This window comes from Uranotaenia lowii, chromosome 3, assembly GCF_029784155.1.
Source record: "Uranotaenia lowii strain MFRU-FL chromosome 3, ASM2978415v1, whole genome shotgun sequence".
NCBI lineage: Eukaryota > Metazoa > Arthropoda > Insecta > Diptera > Culicidae > Uranotaenia > Uranotaenia lowii.
The window spans coordinates 134535820-134555436 of record NC_073693.1 but is presented as its reverse complement, the minus strand read 5'-3'; the positions used below and the strand labels follow the sequence as shown (position 1 = coordinate 134555436).

Below are 19617 nucleotides of genomic sequence, written 5' to 3'. Positions count from 1 at the left end.
GGAGTCATCCTACACCGTTCGCGGACTGCCGTTGGTTCCAGCTCCTCTGCAGGGCAGTCATGATCCGGGTGAACCCATCGCTGACCGTATGCCAAGTGTTGGAATCCGCACACATGCTCTGTACTACGTTGTCTGCTGTCGTATCGGGCCCACAGGCGGCAAATATGGAAGTACGTACCGCCGCAAACCTGGGACCGACAAACACCACATGCTCTGGTGTTTCCTTTACATCCCCACAATCTGGGCAATATGGCGAAGCCACACGACCAAACCGGTAGTGGTACTTCATGAAGCATCCATGACCAGTCAGGAATTGCGTCATATAGAAGTCCACTTCACCGTGCCTTCTTCCGATCCAGCTCCCGATGTGCGGAATCAGACGATGGGTCCACCTTCCTTTCGTTGAGCTGTCCCACAGCTGCTGCCAGTTGGACATCGAGTCCTCATTGGCGAGATCTCGTACGTTGGGCGTGTCTTTGTTGTCATTGCAGTAGACAGCAAAACCGAGATGGGAATGACACCCGCCACTACACAGGCGGCTTCGGACGACATGGTCCGTTATCCGCTGATAACCCGCAGGTTCATCCGCCGCTGAACGCTGCTAAGTCGCTGCAGGTTACAGTTTCTTCCCAGGGCCTGCCTCCAGGCCGCTGCTCCGCACCGCAAGATTGATGTGGTCACACTTGCCAGGATCCTCCTTTTACTACTTTGGATTGCCGAGGAGTTCGGCATCATCCATGTGACTGCGGCTGTGGCCGTTGCCGCTCTCTTGCACACGTAGTCGACATGGCTCGTAAAGCTAGGCCTGTCATCTATCATCACCCCTAGGTACTTGATTGCGCGTTTGGACACGATATTGCACGGTCCAACGGCAATGGTACCTGTTTGGGGTAGTATGACAGCACCTAGTATTGCACCAGTGCAACACTAGTGGAACACTCGGCATAAACAAATACGGTATGAGATCATAAGCGTATGAGCATATTTTTGTTATGAATTTTTGGTTCCCAATCGATGCAATTAGCAGGTGCTTGTTTAATTATATGCGTAATTTTTTAAGCTTAGCAAATAAAAGAAGCATATGATGCGTATTTAAGTCAACAACATATAGAAAAATATGCGTACGCGAAGCGACGGCGATGACAGTTGGATTGAGATTATATTTTCTCATCACACATCTGTAATATTAAGAGTGGCCCACATTTCCCCATGGCTCACGTTACTTCACTCTCCCCTACGCAAATTGGTTTAGTTGTTTCTGAGTTCATAGGGAACAGACAAACAGATGAGATTTCATTTTAACTTGTTAAAAAGTGTTAAAATGTATAAAGATTGAATGATTGAATTTAATTTTAAAAACAAAGAGTCTTTGAATAAATGCCACCAATAGATTGATTGTGAAATTTTTAAAAGAAAGAATCGTTTGGGTCACTTTTCTCATCTCTTTTAAAGATCTTCTGTTCAACAACTAGTAAAACGACAAGAAACATGTGAGGTTTGTCTCCATCTTATCAAACGATTACCAGCTACCAGCGTTGAATTAGTCGAATTGCTCCCATCCGTCCTCCTGCCTGATATGGCAGGGACCCATCTATCATTACATCATCATAAAACATGCTCACCTGGAATAATTCCCTCTTATCCAATACCTAAGCTCCTAAAAGAAGCAAACAGCACAACAACAACATGTCCTATCTGACCTTATAAGTAGTTGGTATTGCTGCCCAGAGAGACCCAAAGTGGGCAAACCCATTCATAATGGCATCGATCGTTTTTCTATTTTCATTTGCCGAAAGCGTGCATAATACAAATTTGAACTGAACGGCCGTCCCAGTCCTATGAATGTATGATGAAATGCCCATCTTACTCGATATGGTTTATGATATTTCCTGATCTCGAGTGAGTTTTCCATGCCGATTTGTGTTTTCTCGGCGGCGAACGAGCGGCACAAAACGGCTACCGTTTGATTTTCTGGCGCGCGGGGTTGGTTTCTTCTCTTATTTGAAAAAAAAAAAGACAGAAAGAAAGCAAGAAAAAAGGCCGTTGAAGTGCCCGCGAACAACCTCAGTAAGTACCCCGGCAATAAAACTGCGCGCGCAAATATCGTGATTCCAGTCATATATTTGCAAATGGCTTGGCGCGCCGCCCGAGAGAGAACGAGATTGCGCAAAACCAAAACACAAACGGAAAAGTGCATTTGGCAAAATCTGTGGTGGCTCCCCGGAAAGCGAATCTCTTTCATCCATTGGCAAGAAGATTGCCCCATCATCAACTCGGGCCAACAACAATATGGAGCCAATATTTCCTTCTGGCTCTTCCAATCGTTCGTCGCCTTTCAGGGAAAATTGCTGGAGGATTGTCTGAGACGCGACGCGCCGGGAAGTGAAGTTATTGAATTACTTAAATAGACAAATAGAGAGTGTTATTTATTCAATTTCAGGAATATGCAAATGATGACTTGGGCGCTTCTTTTTGTGCCAGAGCAAAAACTCAAACGCCCTCGAGAGGATCGTTCCAAAGGGAACGCGAGAAATGCTACGTTTCATAACATCTGCGAAGAAATGGTGCAATCTATGGCGAGATTTGGATTACGTTCTTTTGGAAGACAGAAGCGTAGATCATTTAAAAGTTTTAGGAAGGATCTAATTTGTTAAACAATTTTAAACATCCCGGGGACACTGTTGATTCATTAAAGAAACATAGTCAAAAAGTGTGTTAGGTATAAAAAGAATTGTATGAAAATGTTCTCCAAAACTACTACAAAACTTTTAAAAAACTCTGTTCGTTGTACTATTTCTTAGATTTTTTAAAGGTGTGTACAAAGAATATGCTATTGAGTACAAACAGGCTTTTCAACATGTTTGAAAACCTCATATTTTTAGACCTTCATAGAGAATTGTAAGTTTATGAGTTTTAAATGATAAAAAAAAAACTTTAAGAAAGTTTTCTGTTCTAAAAAGTAAAATAATGTTAGTTTCTGCAAGGAATCTAAGACCAACTTTATGCACTCAATAAAAACAAAAATTTTCCCTCGTTAGACCAAAGATTTGACCAAAGCAGTATTTTCCTATAATATTTTTTTCTCCACCACTGATCGATTCCAGAACACACGACTTGTTTCCCCCCTGGATACGACTGGATAGGCGAAATCTGAATCGAGTGTTCTATTTAGCTATCAATTAGTCCCGGTCCGATGCCATAACTGGTGGCGCAAAAGCTCCACACGATTTCCGGAAGACACAACATGACATTGGTGGCCCGCCCTGCCTCCCTTTTCTCTTTCGGAATCATAAAATTACAGATTAATGGCTGCTCGAGAGAAATGGTCGTCCGATGTTAGATGTTGGCAGCAAAAATGAAAAAAAAAACCTGGGAAAGGAAGTAGAACGCACACGATGTCAATGGTCTCAATTGGAATGTAATGGGTTCTGCCCTGTGCTCAATGGGGAACAATTCCTGTAAATCGGAATTGCAATTTGTTCTTTCGATCTCGCCTAACGTTTGTAAAGCACCCGCTGTATTTATCTAATATGGTAATGAGAATTTTAGAGTGGCACAAACGTACACTTACTTAGAAGGAGCAGTAATTTTCCGGTATTATTGTATGCAAATGTCGATGACCTTTGGTTTCGACTGATAGGTGTAGGCTAAGGTTGCCAGAATTTTTTTCACTACCATCCGGGCCTAGCAATTCCGGGCATTTTTTCAAAAAAACCTGGCAAAATCCGGGCATGGATTTCAATTTTTCAAATCCAAAAACCAGGCAAAAACCGGGCAAAATTTAGGTGTTATTATATATAAAAGTAAAGAAAAATGCAAAAAAAATCGAAATTCATATTTTATTAATGTAATTGCAGACTTCCAACAACTTTTTGGAACACTTGAATATTTAAAGGTTTATAAAAGTAAATCAGCGAAATTATTTGATACAACCGTTGAAAATTTCCATACCGATAATCGATTTTGCTGAAACGTACTCAAAAACTTTGATTTTTTTTGGTTTCTTTGTGAAAATTGTGAAAAAATCCGGGCAATATCCGGACTTTTTTCACGATATCCGGGCAACCGGGCCGGACCGGACTTTCTCGAAATTTTGCATCAAATATCCGGGCAAACCCGGATAAAACCGGGCAATCTGGCAAGCTTAGTGTAGGCTAGTTTAATTTCCGATTTTAAAAAGTATCTTGGATTTAGGAAGTTCTGCGGTTCTTAGGTTCTAATAATTTAAAAATTAATTTAAAGAGAAATTTCTTTTTTATTTACCAAAATATTTAAATTTACATTTTCAAGTGCAATATTCCTGATTTAATGCCTGTAAGGCATTTTACTTGAAAATTAAAAATAAATCAAAAGGATATTTATTGTTTGATGAGGCTTTAAAACAAATTATGCTATTTATTTTTAAATAAAATTGATACATTGAAGGGTATTAGAACACCAACGTATTTTTAAGAACTCTACACAGTTTATTTTAGTCCTCCAAGTTGCAGAATTTTGTTTCGGAGAGAATCAGAAGTTTAGAATCTAATGATTTAGTATTAAAGAAACGCTATTCCTTAGGTGCTACAAAAATCCACGGACACACACTAAATCAATTCTGAGACTAACAGAGCTGATAGTACCAAAACTGCTCCTAAACTGCATGACATCATTTTTTCTTAATAAATCCGTTTTAAACCTTGAACCAGATATACAGTGAGCGAAACAAGAATAAATATGCATATATTAAGGTTGCCAGATAGCCCGGGTTTATGCGAGTTTGTCCGGATATTAAATACAAATTTTGAGAACAGTCTGGCCCGGGCCGGTTTCCCGGATCTCGTTGAAAAATGTTCGGATATAGCCCGGATTTATTCACTTTATTTGTCAAATCAAACAAAAAAAAAATCAACAAACACCTCCAAATCAAATATTTCTGACCAAGTTTAATAAAAAATCATCATGAAAGGTTTTTTCGGAAGCTTAAAATGTGATTTAATATCTGTGGATGAGTTTTGTTGTAAAAAAAATTCATTCATTTTTTTCTTGAGTAATTTCTGGGTTTTGAAAAAATTTGCCCGGATATTGCTTGGATTTATGGTCGTCAATTTGAAATCAAATTCCCGGAATTTGTCAGGTTTTTATATAAAATTGCCTGGTTTGTCCGGCCCGGATACGTGCTGAAAAAATTCTGGCACCTTAGTATATATGATTCATGTATGATTGAAAATCGTCAACAATATCCTCTATAATTTATTTTAAAATGTTCAGTGGATAAATCAAGCATTAGTTCATTTTTTTTTGGATGAAGCAATTGGCATTGAGGACCAATAATATGAAAAAGGGTGCGAAACAAGAATTGTGCCACTTATGGTATTCTAAAAAATCGAGATTCTTTCTTTCAAATTTCCTGCATAAAAGTGAGCAGTAAAGTTTCTACAACCTGTCTTAATAGACTACATTTTCAGACGTTTTGTATTAATCCAATAGTTTGAAAGGGATTTTTCAGAGATTTTCCTCTAGTACTACGGAGTTTGACATTTGATGATATTTTTTGAAAATGCCTTATTTAGTCACAACAAGTCCGTGAAATGATGAAACATTGATTCCGAGCTGAATTTGATACGAAAAACAGGATTCTCGTTTAAAAATATTTATTTTTTATTCAGTCAAACACTATTTTTTCAGTTTTAAGTCGTAGATGGCAGCGCGATCTTGCTATTTAATGGAATTGAGACCCTTCTTCAACTATTCTAGATCAATCAAGGTGTGCTGGATTATTTTGGTCAAGAAATAAGAATTTGTTATCACGTGAACGCCTAAGATCACTAAATCAAATAATTAGAATTGCATCAAGGTCACTGAAAAGTGAATTTCTTGGACCGATACACAGCTAAGCATACGATTTTGGTTTTTATGCTGTATTTTAGTCATTTCAATTAAATTGCCTCAATTTTTTTGTTTATTGCATTCATAAAGGATTGGTAGACAAGATCCAAAAGTTCAAGTGTTCGAAAAAAGTGACGTAAAAACTTTATAAATCATTTAAAACATGATATTTGCCCAATATTTCCACAGGCAAATTTTATGTCGTGCCTTATGTTGCCCGATTTTTTTCCAATGGTTGCACATTTCAAAAGCCTTCTTAAGGCTCAGCCACCATGTGATCAAAGAGGCTGATATTTGTTACGGAAGCTTTTTTTTGCCTCGAATATAGTTTTAACATCTTTATGTCATTCGCGACTTATATCAACGATAGAGTTGGTGGACAGTTATTAAAAAACTTGTCCGGTACAACTGTGTTCGATGTTTACTCTTGGGCTCGAACTCACGGACATTGACTCAGGGAGTAACTGACTTGCTTACTGCGCTATATCACAAGCGCTGGAAGCCTATTATGAGAACTTCTAGTTCAAATGAAATCCAATTAAGAGACGGCCCTTTTGAGGGGGTCTTCCATATAAACCATCCAATGCACAATGGGAACATTCGGACCCATAATCAAAAAAAAAAACCCGAAGCTGCTGGTTTGTTAGTCTGGAACAACATTTACCTCACGTGAAATTTCCTCGGAATCTCAAATCTGCCGCTGAATTTAACCGGAGCCATCTGAGTAAAGTGTTATTGAGAGTTATTTGCCCAGGATAGAGTTTTCTTCTTTATATGTTCTACCAAAATAAACATTTTTGTCATTGAATTTCCATAGAAAAAATTGAATGGTATTTAAATTTTAAAGTTCTTATTTACAGACAAAAGGATAAAAGAACACGATATGTTTTGCCCCCCTTTACTCCTTTGAAGAAAATGTGAAGTTATACAATAATTGCTGTAAAACTCACTCCAATCGATCAATTTTTACATAATTAATATCAATTTAAAGCTCAAAAATGGACTCAACCACGCTCAAAGCTTTAGATCGTTCGTCTGATTTATTGGATTTATCTCTATAATGTATAATGAATTAACCTCTGTAGCATTTCATCAATCTTCAAAAAAACATTCATTTCACATTGAAATCTTTCCCAACAATTTCCAATGAAAAACTGTTCGTTGATCAAATTAAGTTTCACGAATGTATGACTTTTTATTTTTCTGAATCGACTCGAAGTTTCCCTACTGAACAATGTTTTTACAAGATTATTATCAAAAGCAAAAGGGTTCGCTGTTCACTCTGATAAAATAAGTAGTCCCTCAAAGCCAAAGCAGTTCAAGTGACTTTGACACTTTTCAGACATTGCAAGTTGCCTGACTTTTTAATACAGAGAAACTCCAATTTTAACATTTGAAGATAAGAAAAATATACTTTTGGAAACATGAAGTGTCTTTCAATAAAGATTGGATTATTGAAAATCAACATTGACTGCATAAAATATGAAAATTATGAGTGGAAAACAGTTAATTAGAGCACAGGAATAACTCAAATTGATAGGTACACCTAAATATTCACTTATTTAGAAACAAAAATGCCATATTAAAAATTCGTCCTAGTTTTTTTCAGTTGCATGTTATCAATGAACGTGTTCAATTTTGTTACGGAAATTTGTATGCAAGAAGAAATTTTTGCATTTGAAAATATCCAGGCAATTGAAATAAGCTTGAAAATCAAAAATCGGAATCCATTCGAAAGTATTGTAAAATTACAAACTTTGATTGCTGGAGCTTTCAATAATTTCATGACACGGTTTTGCGAGGGTTATATAAATTAATAAACTCATTGGCTTTACAAAGCAGTTGATTGCGATTTTTTATCTACAGCTTACGGTTAAACAGCTCCAAATTAGCAATCAAAAACACTAAATTTTATATTTTAATTATGATTTTTTTTGTATGACATCGAATATCATTTCTTGGGTACAAGTTAGGATTGGTTTTTGTTCACATAAAATGTATAGCAAGAATTAAAAAAACTTAAAAAAAAAGTTATAAGTACATATAGTACATTTCTGATGATTTTTGAATAAAAAAATTCGTTTCCCGTGCAAATCAAAACAAGCTGCGCTAGTTCAGGACTCATTTATTGAGTCAATTTTTCAAAAAAAAATATTTCAATTTTTGGCAGTAAAAACAACCCTACCAAGTCAACGTCAATTGCTCTATCCAATGAGTTATTTGATGCTTAGTTTAAATAAATGAATATTATTTTCCATAACTCTTGGTTTGGAAAAGTTCATAAAAAGATGAGCAGTTTTCTATCCAAGCCGATTAAATTCAAAGTTATTTGATTTTAAAAAGTAACGTATCTTCACATAAACAGGTCATTTAGTGTTCAACAAAACAATCTAATTAACATGTTTAAATCATTTTTTCTTTTTTTATTAATACAAGTTTTTAAAATTTTCAAGGTAAAAGAACAGGAATAAACTATTTTGTTTACTATAACTGGCATCCCTGACGAAGTCGTGTTCGAAATAAATGCTACACGCAATCACGAGCTACACGAATTTCTCAAATTAGTGATTCTATTTTGTCAACTAGAGGATCCTAAAGCTATCGTCTTTTTGTTGTATGGAGAAAACAACTGTGTCAATATTGGTTAAATGTATCTGCTATTACCTTTACAAATTTCAATGATACTTACATACATATTGAAAACGAAAAACAGATGAATATCAGATTATATTTTCATATTCAATAGTATTTTTGATCCATCTGAATAAAAAAAACGGAATATTAAGGTAGCTTTTATCGCTTGCAGTTTTATTTCAAGCAAAAACGGCGTATTGATTTACGATTCCAAGGTTTCGGTCCCTATTGGATCTTCTACACAGACGGAAAGATGTCGTTCCCTACATTTCTTCTCTGAAGAAGATCCAATAAGGACCGAAACGTTGGAAACGTAAATTAATGCTGTCGTTTTAGCAAAAAAAAAAAAAAAAGAATGCAAGCCAAAAAAACCCCGAAAAACATATTTTCTACCACAAAAACAGACAAAATAAATCAATAATATCAAAATCACTGTGCCACATTTTTTAAGTCATTCGGCCGAAACAAATTCACTCTTCGCTAGGTTGGAAATTCATATGACTACAAATAAACCCCTCTAGAAGATTTTTCACAATCACATATTTCTTTTTCATTCCATATCACATACATATTTTTATATGGTTTATAAATCGTAAATAGAGTTTTCTTCAATTGTGTAAAAATTTTTCAAAGTTAAAGATAAATATTTTTAAAATGTTGAACAAATTTATTAGAAAAACTTTATCCTTTAACATAACAAAAAAAGAATCCTAAAAATGTACAAGTTTCTACTAATTTCTTTGACATTTTGTATTGTTTGTACTTATAGATGATGTTTGTCTGTGGATGATGTTTATATGACTTTGTTTGTTCAAAGCATAAATACAAAAATGTTAGATGCTTTTGAACCAGGCCGGCTCAAGGGGTTCCCCGAGGAAGAAAAAATTATAAAATTACTTGAACCACAACGCTTTAAGCTCTAAAAATCTAGCCAAAACAGAATTGAAATGAGAAAATTGGAATCAAAACGTAAAATATAACAAGTAAGAGGGACCCAGTGAACTAATATGTATATGTACTTTTTCTCAAAACCAAGCAAAATATTAACATTTGATTTTGGTTTTTTTACACAAAATCCGAACAAATCAAGCAAAATCCAGGGATTGTTTGAAAAAAAAAAAAATCATTAACAAAGTGACCAACACCAAACACCTCAAATGTTCATTACTACATACATCATACTTCACTTTATCTTACATTTTAAATGAAGAAAATATTTCAGGAGTAATTAGCGAATCAATAGACGAAATATTTTTTCCACATTTAAAAAAATATTACGATTTTTACAAAAACTAGAATAACGGGGGCTAGAATAATATTAAAACTGAACAATCTGCTCACTGTACAAGCCAAAGTATTGAAATTCTTAATTTAACTTTTCCAACTAATTCAGCCCATGTTTTATACTCATGATTCTGATACACGTTCATTTCAAAATTATCCTCTACTTAAGTAAATAAGTGGAAATCAGCATATTTTTTTTCTAGCTGACCAATCTCAAATTATTTTTGATCATAAAAACACACGTATAGTTGAACTGCGCATGTTATTAAGTGATTCTCGAAATATGAATATGATTCTAAGCTTACCTTCTTCCAAAATTATGATTTTGTGTTTTTAAAATTTATTTCACATTCTGAAGAACTGTTAGACAAAAGTTTCTGTTATTTAATATTTGATTCGAAAATAATCATATTCTTTATTCAAAATTGTAAATATTCCGCATTATTTTTTTCAATTTCAAGCACATTGCATAAAAACGATTTTTGGTCTTTTTAAGATAAAAAATTGTAATGAAACATTTGGATTTAATTTATCAATTTTGCAATTCCTGCCAGATTGCAACTTTGTTTCTCAATTTTGATTTACAAATTCATTTTATATCTGTTTCTCAAATCTTGATTTGAAATTATGATTTTCACATAGAACACTGCATTTTGATTTTGAATGAAATCCGATTTAGGTTTCGAATATTATTCTTAAACTCTTATATATGTATTTCTATGGAGTTTGAATTTATTTCTTTAATTTTTTTAATGTTAAATTCTTAGTCTAAGAACTTTATGTTGTTTCCAAATTGAAATGATGGAAATATTTATTCTGCTTTCGATGAAGCACATACCAAGAAATTAATCATGAAAAGAAACAATTAATTATCAGTATATGATGTTTTCTTAATCTAAGAATTTTGGGAAATGATAGCTTTATTCAAATAATTGGAATGAAATTTACATTTAACAGCTTTACTCAGAATTTAAAGAAGGATGAACTATCATGCAATATTTGCACGTGATGTATTAACAATTATTGTTTGAAGACAGCAGCCATAATAGTTATTTCAATGCAATATACTAAGCTAGTCAGATTTCCGTTTGACACAAAAATAAAAAATCATCATTACTCAACTCCAGTTTTTTGTTTTTGTTTTGCAGGTAATGTGAATAAATTTGGCAAAAAGTAGAATTCTTCTAAGATTTTCAGCTAACCGAGCCGGTCCGCAATTTTCCTAAATATTAAAATTGAATATTGAATAATACCGGATAATCTGGCAATATACTGAACTCATTTCCAGTTCCTTCATATGTTTAAATTATTATGATTTTTCTGGAACGGCATATGAAAAAAAATGTTCATAGGGGCCACCCGAGAAAAATTGCCCCGGGCCCCCTGATGGCTTAATCCGCCCCTGCTTTTGAATAATGGAATTCACAAAAATGATTCTTTGTTATAAAAATGTAGAAAAGTTTTTTTTTTCAAATTAATTCATTTAACTAAAAACTATGGACGACATTTCTGTGTTTTTATTTATTAAAAAAAAAAATCCTAACCTACATCTTTCTCAAAGAAAGTAAATAAGACAAAACAATAAACAGTTCACGATGTTCAAGCTTTATTAAAACATTCAATGATGAAAATATTAAGATTAAAGGAAATTTTTATCACTTTTATTTTCATCCGGTGGTTTAAATTCTGAATCTGGGTAAAAATTCTTTGTTTCTTCTGCGTTTTTCAGGCCTTGATAATGTATCTTCATATGAAGAAAAAAAATTAATTGGTTATCAATATTTCTTTATTATTTTGATAGACTTTTGCAAAAGTTACAAAACCATGAGCAATTATATTTTATTAGAATCATGTCTTTTAAATTTATGATTTCGGCCTATTAAGTATTCGGTAGTTGTCTTCTGAAAAGTTGTTATTAGTCTTCAACTCTTTACTTTGATTAAGATTTAAATTTATGAATGTGTTACCAGGATTATATGATTTAAACAAAATTTGCCTTTTTACATAATTCTTTTGAGTTCTAGGCTGTCGAAGGCTCAATGTTAGGAGACCAAAAAATGTTGGTTCATAAAACCTCCATATAGCTAAGGGCCACCCTAATGTGTATAAATTTTGAGCTTCTTATATCTGATTATCGACAATGCAAAATGAAAAATAAATTTTTCATTCCAGCGTGACGCATCGGTGCAATTTATTGAAAAGGGCAAATTATGCTAACGGTTCTAAGAAACTATTGAACCAATTTCGAGGCTCGCCGATTTTGTCGAATCGATTCCCCGAAATGGACAAAAGCAGCATTCGCCTGCAAAAATGGAAAAACATCAACCAGTCAATAACCATAAATCGGGAAACATTCCATTGACACCCTTTCGCAGAAAGTTCGCAGGAACGCCTCTTGACTTTAGAGAGGGCGAAACAAGTCGGTTGCATCAGCGATGAAATCTGCCGACAACTCTTTTGGTTCGCTTGTTTGATGCAACTGGCCCTTGAAAAATGTCTTCAAATAAGAAGACAAACTCCGGAATGTTTCCTTTGTTCGAGGCAAGTGAACGAAAAAAAAATGACACTCAAAAAAATTCAACAACAAATCCAAACGACAACCAAAGAAAATGATGATATGCTTGGTGCTGATGGTCCGAAAAATCTCGACCATTATCTGCGAATCGCCATCAATGGGGAAGTAAACGATGGCGATGATTTTTTTTCGGACCAAAAAGGCGAAGAATCAAGAGCAACAGAATCGGTGGCAAAGAATTTTCCCCACTTTTTCTACCTTTCCCCATGTAAGTTCTGAAGTCTGTCTTCTGTACGTTCTAAAGTGCTTGTGAGAGGTCATTGAACCGATTTAAATTACCCGCAATCGGAGACCTCTGTGGATGGAAAATCGCCGACCTGCTTCTTGCCGATTCTTTGAACAAAATGACCAGACTGAATTTAAAACCGACCTTTCGGAATGTCGCCAACGGAACTTGAAGGTGCAATTTTGAACCAAAACAGTTGTAGAAAACGAAATCAATCCGATCAATCAAGATTCCCTTCGAAGAGCAATTAAATTTCACGCATCCCTCTTCTGCTTCTCACATTAGTGAGGTCCTGAACAGACCTGAAGAAAGAAAACTCCAAAAATGATTGTAATTTATTGGCCCGTTGACAAATGACCCTTTACATGCAAATTTATGAACATCTTACCCGATTTGAATGGGGTCTTTAAGCGAGGGACGGACTTTACTTAGCAGTATTTTCCTTTCTCAACGACCCAACTGCATTGCTGATCCTTTTCGTTTGGGGTGTTCTTAACCACCACGTCAAAGGATTTATCGATCCTCGTTGCGGCGTTTTAGCACCTCGTAAAAAAGGGGTTTCGTTTTTTTAGGAGGGTCCACCTTCTTTCTTCGATTTTCTTTTCCGTGGACCCAACGTGCGTGAAATGAGGTCGAAATGAAGGGTACCTACCCACAAGTTCACCGTGGGCTAGTGCTGATTGATTGAGGCGATACGAAAAAAAAACGCTCCTGGGTGATGGTCAGCAGGAGTTATTTGGAGGTTTTTGTTTTTAGTGTCGATCGTTTTGTTTTATTTTTATTTAACTTGTAAGGTGGTATCCTCGTCTCATTTAGTACATGTGAAGATAGTTTTCCATGTTTTAATGATCTTTGAATTATCGATATTCAGTATTTTGCTTAACAGGGCTGATATTGAATGAGATAAATTAATGGAAGCCCTAGTACAAATGTATTTATACATTTTATATGTTTTATATGTTATATGTTTTATAATTTTTTTAATTTTGGTTATGAAAAATGGTTAGATTCTTGATTCAGGTATTTCTGAAAATGCTTAAAAAGCTTTAACTTAATATACTGTTTGAGTTGTTTAGAAATAATTCTGAATTCTCTTTTAAAACAGCAATAAAACATAAACCAAGAAGTGTGTTCCAAGCTTTTTTGCATGTTTTACATAGTGATTTTTTTTAAAACCGTAATAAAATTAGGTGTTCTCGATCAAGCTGTGTTTGATCCCGGATGGGCCTATTACCACCAACCTGTGCAGTTATTCCGTGGCTGGACTTGATCTGCTGATCTCAATCCGACCGTTGTACGTTATCAGCAGATAGGATGCCTTTGCACGAAATCCTTGAATATCCCCTTGTATGCTGGGGTTTTCGGGAACCAGTAAAACTCGCGGAACTCTTTTACGTTAACTTTAATTTGGTTTGCTTAAGTTAACTTTACTTATCAATAACTTCTGCTTATAAATTAATGTTTATGGACTTAAAGTTTAAGGCCTTTAAGACACCCGGCCAGGGTACAAACTCGTAGTTTGATCGGTAGTCGGTGGTCAACTAACCATCGTTCGCTGTTAAAGACGCTCGCAACTCCTCACAATTGGTTCGGGTGGTGCGATGTTTTTTCCCAATCGTTATCAGAGAAATTCTCCCTCTTATCAGCCACACAAATCATCATTGTTGGTGATCGAGAATCGGATCCGCTGATGACGACGGCTATTGTTTTCGCAGCAGCAGAGAAGGCTCAGCAACCCAGTGGCTTGAGCGGGAGGTGAGTTTCACGGTATCCCCAGTCCACTTGATCTCGCAGTTGTTTCTCTCGCTCATGGTTCAGATTTATGCTACGCATACAGTGGTTCTTAAACTGAACATCCTCACCCACCCAGAAATCAAACATGTATTTCTGAATTAATAAATAATAAATTGTGAATATCAGTTGGTGAACTTTCTTGCTTATTTTTGTGACTCAAATTCATCGTTTTAACGTGGTCATCTGACTTAATATTTTGCATAAACCGAACCTTGGGATCAGACACATCTTCTTAAATTTCAATATAGCAATTTGACTCTTTTTCTTACATCATCTGACACCAAGCATTTAGATATTCTATCATCGTAATCTGACACAACATCTCTCAAACTTCTGACATGTAGCTGACAATTCATTCTGACCGTTTTTCTGACGCATTCTGATCTGTAATTTCATTCCCATCCGACATAGGGAGCAGACACAACCTTTCAACCGGACGCTTTTTCAGACCTGAGTTCGTTTTCAGAGTAACTACTCGAGTAATACCGTCTTGTCCTGGGTGAAGCTCTACAATTCGGCCCATTTTCCATCTACATGGAGGAACATTCTCTTCTTTTATGATGACAAGGCTTCCTATATCAACTGTAACTGAAGGGTTCCATCGTTTTGTCCTGGCTTGAAGTTGACACAAATATTCCCTACGCCAACGCTTCCAAATCAGCTGAATATTTTTCTGCACCAGCTGTATTTGGTTAAGCCTGTTATCCGGTATTTTCTCGTAGTTATAATCTGGGATGGACTGTAAGGACTCTCCGATAATAAAATGACCAGGTGTCAAAGGTTCCAAATCATTGGGATCGTTGGAAAGAGGTGTAATTGGCCGTGAATTCAAACAAGATTCGACCTGAACCAAAAGTGTTGTAAAATCTTCTGGGCCTACCGGATTTTCACCAATTACTCTTAAAATGTGTTTTTTCGCAGAACGCACCGCAGCTTCCCACAAACCACCAAAATGTGGGGCACCAGGAGGGTTAAAATGCCACCTAATTCCTTCGTTACTACATTCCTTAAACAATCGTTCTCGATGGTCCTGACTCTTCAACAGACTAAATAATTCCGACATTTGGTTTCTGGCTCCAACAAAGTTCGTACCGTTGTCCGAAAAGATGTCTGAACATTTACCTCTTCTTCCAACAAATCTGCGCAAGGCCTGTATAAATCGTTCTGTGGATAGATCTGATACCAACTCAAGGTGTACAGCCTTAGTGGACATGCAAACAAAGATGGCAACGTATGCTTTAACTACCGGGCGTCTGGGAGCCGGACGAATGTATATCGGACCGAAATAATCAACTCCTGATCTACTGAATGCACGCGAAACCGTTACGCGCGAGGCTGGCAACTCTGCCATGAACTGTTGTATCGGGGTGGGGCGAGCCTTAAAACATACGTGACACTTTTGGATGATATGCCGAGCAACACTTCTTCCACCTAAGGGCCAAAATTTTAACCTTACTGTAGCTAAAACCAACTGAGGACCTGCGTGTTATAATCGGCAGTGAAAGTGCTCTAGAATAAGGCGAGTAAGAACGTGACGTGCTGGTAAGACAATCGGATGTTTTGCAGTTTCTGGCTCGTTTGACTTGCTCAATCTACCACCAATTCTTAACAGACCATCGGGGAACATTTTGGGATTGAACCATCTCAGTTTCGATTGCCTTGACACAAACTCACCCTTAGATAGAGCATTCAACTCTCCAGGGAAGCATTCCCTTTGAACACATCTTGCTAAAGCTCTCTCAGCTTCATCTATTTCAGCTGATTGAAGAAAGGGTTCGAATTTGACCTGCCGTCTTGACCTTAACAGCTTGATAAACCTTATCAAGTAAGCTGTACATCTAACCATTTTAGTGTAATCTGAATACAAACTAAAATACCAACGATTAAAATCTGACTCATGCTCCGAAATGTTTGTTACCAATGCTGTTACTGTTGCTCGACGCCTTTCTTCTTCGCCAATCTCCTTTAAATGGTTATCTGGTAGTTCTGGCCAGTTTTCCTTCTCTAGCGCCAACCACTCTGGACCTTCCCACCACAAGCGATTCTGGGCGATTTCTTCAGGTGGAATTCCCCGAGAAATCAGATCTGATGGATTGTCAACGCCGGGAACATGTCTCCATTCACAACCCTCCGTGAGTTGTTGTATTTTCGCAACTCTGTTTGCCACGTAGGTGGTCCAAGTAGATGGAACAGCCTGTAACCATCGCCAAACGCAAGTGGAATCTGTCCAGAAGTAAACTTGGCATTCTAACTTCATGGATTTTTGAACGAATTTGAAAAGTTCGGAAGTAAGCAAAGCCCCACACAATTCTAACCGTGGAATTGACTGGCTTGCTAACGGAGACACCCTGGATTTAGCAGCCAACAAACAAATCTTAACCACTCCACTTAAGTTGACACTTTTCAAATAAATACAACCACCATACGCCTTCTCCGAAGCGTCCGAAAAACAATGAATTTCTTTGTGAATTGCTTCTGGAATAATAGTGCACCGCTCTATACGAATGCTGTTGAGTGAAACTAGTTGATCGTAGTATTTCAGCCAATCCTCACCCACCGTTGGAGGTAATGGCTGATCCCAATCTAATCTTTGGTCGTCGTTATTCCGTAACGTCCACAGCTGCTGCATAAATATCTTCGCAGTTGTTATTGCAGCGCCAAGGAGTCCCAGCGGGTCGAAGAGTGTAGCAATTACCGACAGCACCTTGCGTTTCGTCAAAACCGTTGATTTTGGAATTTCAGGAATGTTGAAGTTGTACTTGAAGACATCAGACTTCGGTAACCATGTGAGCCCAAGTATCTTCATCGAAGGATCTATCTCTGATCCGTCTGAAGATTCTTCAATAGCTACACTGTCTTGTGCAAGCCCTTGTAGGACTTCTGCACAATTTGATGCGAATTTTCGTAGCCGAAATCCTCCTGCTTTTGCAGCTTTATCCAACTGAATTCTCAGTTCGAGAGCTGCGTTTGCATCGTCTGCCCCTGATACAACATCGTCCATGTAAGTATCTTCCAAAAATACTCTTGATGCTAGAGGGAAACTCTCTGCTTCATCCAATGCTAACTGCTTCAAGGTGCGCGTGGCTAAAAACGGAGCTGGTTTGGTGCCGTACGTTACAGTCTTAAGCTCGAACGTTTTGACTGGCTCTGATGGTGATTTTCTCCATAAAATTGACTGTAGTGGACGATCTTCCCTTGTGATGTTGATTTGGCGGAACATTTTTTCAACATCTGCCACGACCATGATCTGACACATTCGACAGCGGAGTATTATTGCCCGAAGATCGTCCTGGATTACTGGCCCTGTTAGCAATCCATCGTTCAGAGAAACTCCAGTAGTAGTTTTACATGAAGCATCAAACACCACTCGCAATTTGGTAGTCGTACTACTCTCCTTCTCAACCGGATGATGAGGTAAAAAACAACGTTTTGTACCAGAAATTTCCACAACTTCTTCCATGTGACCTAGCTGTATATATTCGTCCATGAACTTAGTATACAGCTCCCGCAAATCCATATTCCTTGCTAACCTGCGCTCAGTTGCGCCCAAACGCCGTAACGCTATTTCCCTTGAGTCACCTAAATTAGGGAAAACCTCCTCGTTCTTAGGAAGCGAGACTGTGTACCTTCCATTGCTGTCTCTCTGTACCGTTTTCTGGAAAATTTCCTCGCAAAGCCTCTCCTCTCGTGAGTATAGATTTTCCGAACCTAGCTCCTCACAAGCCCAAAACCGAGCGACAAGGGTTTCAAGAGACTCTGTTGTTGAAACATTGCAAGCAATCCGTGCTGATACCTCTTGCGATAAACCTCCAGAAACTATCCAACCGAAAACTGACTCTGTAAGTGTTGGTAATTGATCTCCGATGGAAATCCGTTTTCCCGTTTCGAAGAAATCAAAGAACGACTCAATTCCCAACACCAAATCCACCACCTTTGACTCAAAAAATGATGGATCCGCTAACTCAATTCCATCTGGGAATGACCATTCATCCGTTGATACCGTAGCAGTGGGCAAATCGACAGTTACCTTGGGCAGAACCAGGAATTCCATTTCCTTAGAGTAATTGTTCACCCTCGATCGCACCACTGCTTGAACCTTGTGTTTAACCCTGGTAGATGTCCGACCAATACCAAGTATCGCTACATCTACCCTTTTCCGACTCATCACCAAACGCTGACTCAATCTTTCCGAAATAAAATTGCTTTCTGAACCTGAATCAAGCAACGCTCGAGCTGGGAATCTGTTTCCCATTTCATCTTCTAAAAGAACCACAGCAGTCGCTAAGAGAACCCTACAATTAGCCCTGCGCTCGACGCCCGTGGTCAAGCATGTTGAAGCTGTGTTAGAAGCCCGACAAGATGTTTCACCTCGCAGCTGATCACCGCTATTGGTTGCACCTGACCTTGAAGATTCCGAGATTTCTCCGTCCTTGCCTTTAAAACACACCAGTGTATGATGGCGCCCTCCACAATTCCGACATGAAAACTTAGACGGACATTCTCGAGCCATATGAGACGTTCTAAAACAGTTCCGACATAAAGAGTGAGTTTTTAGAACCGAATCTCTTTCCGACACACACAATTTCAAAAATTTCTGACATTGATACAAGGGATGCTGACCTTTACAGGCAAAACATTTCGATCCATTCATATTCACATTATTATGAAATGTTCTGACACTTACTCTCTGTTTAACTGACATTTGTGAAGGAGCACTCTTACTATCATTCAATCTTGGTGGAAGAGCTTCCAAAACTCGGACCCGCCTGTGCAGAAAATCAGTCAAATCGGCTAAAGTGTCTTCTTCTTTGGAGGCTTACTCTTCTTCCCAACTTCTACGAGTCACGGGGTCTAGGAGAGACACGAGATAATTCACCAAAAGAAGATCCTTATAATCATTTGCATCTAAAACCTGATCTAATGTGTTGACAATTCTCTCAAATCCTTCCAACAACTGTAGTAGTTCAGCAACAGACTCCTTGTTCACCGAGGATAACTTGAAAAGCGATTGTACCTGTCTCTTTTTTAACTGCTTGCTGTTGTTGTACCGCTTCAGAAGCATATCCCATGCAACTGTGTAGTTAGCTCTTGTAATCTGAAGGGGATCAATCAATGCTTTCGGTTCACCTTGAAGACATCCCTTTAAATAATGGAATTTTTCCACCTCCGGCAAATCTAGCTTACAATGAATGAGTAAGAGATACAAATCACGAAACCCTAGCAATTCGTCTATGTT

The 19617-nt window shown here is 37.2% G+C and overlaps 1 protein-coding gene across 1 annotated transcript; it reads right to left on the bottom strand.

Moving 5' to 3' along the window:
• Nucleotides 1-12016: 12016 nt before the first annotated feature.
• Nucleotides 12017-18432, bottom strand: LOC129752639 (uncharacterized). The gene is made up of 2 exons (XM_055748412.1): nucleotides 16300-18432; nucleotides 12017-12088 (listed from the first exon to the last, which is right to left on the bottom strand). The coding sequence occupies exons 1-2, from the start codon at nucleotides 18430-18432 to the stop codon at nucleotides 12017-12019; spliced, it is 2205 nt and encodes a 734-aa protein (XP_055604387.1).
• Nucleotides 18433-19617: the final 1185 nt, after the last annotated feature.